General features: G+C 36.7%; 1 protein-coding gene across 1 annotated transcript in view; it reads left to right on the top strand.

Annotated features, from left to right (window-relative positions):
* The first annotated feature begins 669 nt into the window (after positions 1-669).
* The window catches only part of LOC111087989, a 22,508-nt gene continuing 15,908 nt past the window's right edge, over positions 670-7,269 (top strand). Inside the window, exon 1 of the mRNA XM_022396634.1 lies at positions 670-896. Within this exon, the coding sequence (XP_022252342.1) occupies positions 843-896 (54 nt within the window). The 5' untranslated portion in view covers positions 670-842. The remainder of the gene's footprint in view (positions 897-7,269) is intronic.

Here is a 7,269-nt window from a genome sequence, read left to right as displayed (position 1 = left end):
AGTTTGTGGCTGATTAAATATGTTATTGTTTTTAATATGGAAAATAATTTACCACTCTCTTTGAACCTCCAAAACTTCAACCCATTGGAAGAGACATTAGCGTCAAGATTAAAATTTTGAAATCTTGATTTTGAAGACACTTTTTACTTCCACATTCCTTTCACAGAACACCTAGTTTGACTGCATAATCTAAGCCTTAATTTCTAGACCTAGTTAATTTGTTTTATAACAATTTTTAAGCCTATTGGTTTTCTACTATTTCGCTGACATTTGGCGTTTAAATCGTAAATTTGTTTGTTTGTTGTTAAGCACGAAGCTACACTTTCTTTGTTCTACCTACTGTGGATATAGAAACCATTTGAATTCAACACTGCTTGCGTGGTGTAAAGATACTTATCAATTTTGATATCAAACCAGATAAACTCAGTAAGTTTCTTCATTTTCTCGGTGGAAAGTTTCAAAAGCTGGTCGATCACAGCTTTTCTGGAAAACTCAAAACTCATTTCTTGTGAGGAAAGCGACATTTATAGTGTGTGAGTTGGGGGGGGGGGCATACGCGAAGCTCTGCCGACCAATCGTTTCACTAACCGAATCGATTTCACCCGATGTGTGTGTATATATATATATATATATACCGGTTAGTGTTAATATGAACTTGTGTCCGGCGTTTCGACGAAGACTGATTCTCCGAAAGGACGTAACTGAAGCAACAGGAGAGATTTTCTGGGCGCATTTCTCCACCAACTCTCCGGAGAACAAGCAGTTTCTACTACTGGTTGACATAAAACTCGAGATCTACAACCGTTCCAGAAATTCAACCAACACTCCAAGTCCAGCAAAAGATGAGAAGAAGATCTATTATTCTTAGTCTCTTCTTTGTTTGCTGTCTAGAGGAGGTAAGGAACTTTTATATATATATATATATTTAATATACATATGATGTTCTTTATCATTCCTTCGTTATTAGTAATTAAATCAAGTATGACCACAGCACATAACTTGTTGTTAAGTGTAACACTTCTCAATGTTTATCTGTACTGTGCCAACCACAGGGATCGAACCCAGAAATTTAGCGCTATAAGTCCTAAAGCTTACTGCAGACCCACCGGAGGAAGTGTATCTCTGTGGGGCTCAACTTATAATAAAACCAGGTGAAATATCACTCTTGTATCAGAGTAGTTAGCCCACAAGTTGGTGGTGGGCGTTGTTGAATCTCTCCCTTCACTCTAGTCTATTTAGTTCAAAATTAGGGACAGCTAACGCACATAGCTCTGGGGAAGCTATGCGCAAAAATCTAACAAAACAAATGCATTTAACTTTCATATATATTTGAAGTTCGAAGAAGAGAGAAAATCGAGGATTAATTTTTGTATATTTAACGTCAATAGTTTATATGAAATAGAGACTTTGTCACAGTTACAAGAGTTGAATCGTGCCATGTCTTCCATTTTATTGTAAACTTGATAAATGTTCTCTACGTACTAGTGTCACTTCCTTCAAATAATAAGAATGCGGCCCAGCATGGCCAGGTGGTTAGGGCGCTCGACTCGCATTCTGAGGGTCGCGGGTTCGAATCCCCCATCCCGCCAAACATGCTCGCCCTTTCAGCCGTGGGGGCGTTATAAAGTGACGGTCAATCCAACTATTCGTTGGTAAAAGAGTAGCCCAAGAGTTGGCGGTGATGACTAGCTGCCTTCCCCTCTAGTCTTACAGTTTAACTGCTAAATTAGGGAGGGCTAGCGCAGATAACCCTCGTGTAGCTTTGCGCGAAATTCATAAACAAACAAACAAGAATGAAAACACTACTAAAATTCACGCTAGGTTGTGTAAAAATCCCATAATTCTTTATTTAGAAACTATGGAAATGTTTTTGTTGTTGTGGTATTTTGTATTTGAATGAGCAAACTTCATAAAATGTAAAGGCAGTGCTGTGAATTTAAAATAATTAAAACAGTTAACTTTGTTTGTTTGTAATTAAGTACAAAGCTACACAATGGGCTATCTGTGATCTGCCCACCACGGGTATCGAAACCCGGATTCTGACGTTGTATGTCCGCAGACATACCGCTGTGCCACTGGGGGGGGGGGAACAGTTAAGTGACCTGCCTAAACTACTCACGTATAAGGTTAGGTAGGTAGAGTTCTGAATGAATCTGATGGCCGTGCGGGGCGTCTCAGTGACTGCGAGGTTAAACATAAATCAGTTAAACCTATTCTACAACACGCGATACCCACCAAATAGCCCCCCAGTGGCACAGCGGTATGTCTTCGGACTTACAACGCTAAAATCCGGGTTTCGATACCCGTGATGGGCAGAGCACAGATAGCCCATTGTGTAGATTTGTGCTTAATTACAAACAAACAAATCCCATCAAATACCTTTCGTACATAAGACACTTTGAGCCGAATAATCTGTTCAAAAAATGACGAACTGATCGACTTATCAAAGTAAGAGACTCTAGATATAGATCGACTTATCAAAGTGAGAGATCTATCGGGGCCAAGTATTAAAACTCAACAGCGTAACGGTACGGTACTCTAAGAGTCTGTATCTAAATGAAGAAATTCACATACAAAACCTTAACACGTATAAACACTGCTGTCTGAGACGAGGGATCCATTCTATAAATAACTTTCTCTTTGCAATGCATAGTAATGGTGACGTCGTCCATACTTTCCCGCTCTTAATTTCATTTTTGCACAATTTAATGATATTTAAAATGTTTCTCACTCACGCACATACGTTACTCTTTACTTATATACGATTTGAAAACCTTTTTTTTTTTTGTGAGAACAAAACAACACGCTTTCAAACATTTGCGTTCAAAGTGACAGATATTAAATTTGGAGAACTATTTTCTAAGAAAACAAGCCGCCACTGTATTTTTAAAATATGACATTCAGTTTTTCCGTTAGACATATACGGATGAAGGTTTTCTTCCTATACTGTCTTCCCTGGGTTTGTGCCTCAAATTACAAAATTCGATTGTCAGAAATCTTTGCTGTCAGAAGAAAAAAAAAAGGCCTAGACGCATAAAAAAAATTACTTAATTGCGAATAAAGATGAAGAACTGGTTTTCACTATTAGTAAGTTAAGGTGTACGCGAAAGATATTTGTATGAAAACCTAATAAATGTTGATTCTAACAGAAACGCACATGAAGCAATTAAAACATAAATAAAACATTAAACGCATTGATTATACTTTTAAAATCTCGCTTACGTTCTTTTACGAGCAGTAGTTGAAAATGTTTAAATATTTAGTGTCGTTTGCTGCGATTTTAAACATTTTCGAGTTGAGCATACAACTAGTTAGGATTAAAACCGGTGATTTAACTTAGCTCTCCTCCATCCAATCATGGAATCCTGTCGCAGCACGTTTTTTGATGCGCAAAACGGGTAGTGAGGCGCTGTCCATAATTCCGAAACACTTACCGCAAGGAGGCAACCGATCGGCAGCAATCCCTTTAAATTTAACTTTATTATTGATTATCGTAAGTTTATTTAATTGGCTGCATATTAAAATGGAATTAAATAAATATTGCCAAAACTGTTATACCACACTATCATATAGTTAACTGACGTTTCACCTATAGTTTAAGTTAAACACTAAGCTCATTTTTTTTTCAAATTAAACACTGTTAGGCAGAATGGTCTGTACAAATGTACATTGGAGACGATGTTGTTAGACTTATATTTGTGCCCTCCCCAGTGGCACAGCGGTATGTCTGCGGACTTACAACGCGAGAATCCGGGTTTCGATACCCGTGGTGGGCAGAGCCCAGATAGCCCATTGTGTAGATTTGTAGTTAATTACAAACAAACAAACAAAACTTGTATTTGTTCAATATTCAGAGACGACCCCAAGACGCACTGTTCTCACAGGATATGTAGGCGGGGGCGTATATTCCATATATAGGCATTGAAAAGCACGTGCATACAAAAATTTTGAAAAATTAATTAATTAATAGATGTTTGAATACCTTAATTAGCTTATGGTCATATTAATGATAGGAATGTGACTAGACATAATTTGTTTGATACATACTCCCCCTGGTAGGGAAGTATCATTAAAGTGGTGGAAATAAATTCTTGGTTTTATTTAGATGGTTATTCTTTTTTGGTAAATTAAATATACTTACGGCGTTTACAGTTAAAGAACATTACTGCTCCAAAAAGCAAAATTAACAACACCAACAAAAGCGGCATGCCGAAAATTATGATCACGATGGGTATTGTGGTAAAGAAAGTTATACCACAGAGACAGAAGGTGTGGTGGAAGAGCAACAATGACTGCCTACAACGTACTATGATGAAGGTTAGAAAAGTTGGTCACGGTATGTATATGTTCAAGAAAGTTACACCACAGAGACAGAAGGTTTGGTGGAAGAGCAACAATGACTGCCTACAACATACTATGGTGAAGGTTGGAAAAGATGGTCACGGTATGTATATGTTCAAGAAAGTCACACCACAGAGACAGAAGGTTTGGTGGAAGAGCAACAATGACTGCCTACAACGTACTATGGTGAAGGTTGGAAAAGATGGTCACGGTATGTATATATTCAAGAAAGTTACACCACAGAGACAGAAGGTTTGGTAGAAGGGCAACAATGACTGCCTACAACGTACTATGGTGAAGGTTGGAAAAGATGGTCACGTATGTATATGTTCAAGAAAGTTACACCACAGAGACAGAAGGTTTGGTGGAAGGGCAACAATGACTGCCTACAAGGTACTATGGTGAAGGTTGGAAATGATGGTCACGGTATATATATATATATATGTGTGTGTGTGTGTGTGTGTGTTCAGGAAGGTTACACCACAGAAACAGAAGGTTTGGTGGAGATTACTAAGGCATAGGCTAAAAGAAGTTGAAATCTCTAACTTGATAAGTTTGTTTGTTTGTAGGTATGCTATGTGCTCTGCCCACCACGGATATCGAAACCCGGTTTGTAGCGTTGTAAGTCCGCAGACATACCGCTGTGCCACTGGGGGCAACTTGATAAGACAAATAATCCAATCGTACGAATTATATAGACCCGTTATTCCTTTATTTTATATTTATGTAATAATAATGTTTTGTTTGTCAGGTGAATATAGTCAAGATCTATTTGTTTGTTGATTAAGTACAAAGTTCAGGATACCCTTGCTATGCCCACCATAGGGATCGAATCCTGAATTGAATCATTATAAGCCGTCAAGCTTACCTCTGAGCTGAGCTTATTTTTCCTCAAATTTAACTGTTAAATAGACCGGTTTAATGAAGAGTATCGACAAGAACAGATGAATTACCGTACCTTATATTATCCGTTTTAAATATTGAAAACACTCGCTGGCTCATCGATTGGTGTCTTCGTTTTTACTTCATCTATTACAACTTGTTCACTGTGGTAGGCCTATGTTACAAATAACGTTTATTTCTAACAATTCCAGGCGTTTGATCATATTGTATTGTTCTTGATACTAACCGATTAAAACGGGGTTATATTATTTGTAAATTACTGTTGTTAGTGCACATTGTAAATATAATTAGTTAGTATGGAACTAGTTTAATCTTTAAGAAAAATAGATTCAATGTCATACAAACGCATACCCAAAGAAGTGTCAAACAGTGTGTTCGAATCCAATAGATACTTAACACGACTTAAGACATTCAGGTCCGACGCTATTCAATGTCATACAAACGCATACCCAAAGAAGTGTCAAACAGTGTGTTCGAATCCAATAGATACTTAACACGACTTAAGACATTCAGGTCCGACGCTATTCAATGTCATACAAACGCATACCCAAAGAAGTGTCAAACAGTGTGTTCGAATCCAATAGATACTTAACACGCCTTATGACATTCAGGTCCGACGCTAACACTGAAGTTCGTCAAAATAAATTCAAATCTTATCGAGGACTAATGATTCAAACTTTCTATAACAAAAAAAAAATGCTTTTCCTCTTTTATTCTAATATATTTAAAGTGAGTTTAATAATTTTATGTTTCACAGAAAAAGTTCCGCTACAGTGAACATGCCACGCTATCTCTTATCGCGACACCTGGATATGACAGACGACGGTTTTTCCATTAAATGTACAGGAACATTTTTCTCCCCCATCACGATATAACCAAAGATGGCTTCCTGGAGTTTCAGCCACAGATCACAAAAGTCGAGTGTCAGATGGGACGTATTATTAAATATTTTAAAAACCGGAGGCCTAGACAGAAAATAATAATATTGTTTAATTTCACGGCTCATATGAAGCTAATACCCACTTCTGAGTTTTTCTGAACAATTCCACCTTTTTTTTTATTGAAAAACAGCTCAAGTATTTAATAATACATTTTAAATTAAATACCACAACAAATCAACGCGAAAACACCATTAACGTGATTACAAATTAGTAAAACCAGGGAAGTTTTGATGTAAGTGAAGCCTACTTCTGTATGCTATGCTTACTAGTATAGTATTACGCACCTATAATGTACATAATAATTACAATTCACTTACTTAATCTGATTCACACCCTAATAGTTTTGTACGTGAAAGCTGATGAAGTAACGTCTAGAATACTATTATGTCTTTCGTGTTCCAGCCGGCCTGATGAATTCTGGTATTGGATGAAATGCCTCGTCGGCACTGGATGCAGTAGATGTAGAAAGGGTGATATGTTTTAATATATTCTTCTTTACTGTCACTAATAGGTTCTCGGAATTACATTAAAGTTTGTCATTTATAGCTAGGTTTTCAAGCGAGAACCTATACGACAAGGACAGAATTATGTATGACTTTCCATTACAATCCACATACAAACTTATATGACAAGGACAGAATTATGTATGACTTTCCATTACAATCCACATACAAACTTATACGACAAGGACAGAATTATGTATGACTTTCCATTACAATCCACATACAAACTTATACGACAAGGACAGAATGAAATATACTTTCCATTGCAATCCATATACAAACCTATACTACAAGGTTAGAATGATATATGACTTTCCATATACAAACCTATACTACAAGGACAGAATGATATATACTTTCCATTACAATCCATATACAAACCTATACTACAAGGACAGAATGATATATACTTTCCATTGCAATCCATATACAAACCTATACTACAAGGTTAGAATGATATATGACTTTCCATTACAATCCATATACAAACCTATACTACATGTTTAGAATGATATATGACTTTCCATTAGAATCCATATACAAACCTATACTACATGTTTAGAATGATATATGACTTTCCA

The sequence above is a fragment of the Limulus polyphemus genome, unplaced genomic scaffold, assembly GCF_000517525.1.
Source record: "Limulus polyphemus unplaced genomic scaffold, Limulus_polyphemus-2.1.2 Scaffold2952, whole genome shotgun sequence".
In the NCBI taxonomy this organism is placed as follows: Eukaryota; Metazoa; Arthropoda; class Merostomata; order Xiphosura; family Limulidae; genus Limulus; species Limulus polyphemus.
The sequence above is the reverse complement of the archived record's forward strand: the minus strand, read 5'-3'. Positions and strand labels throughout refer to the sequence as shown.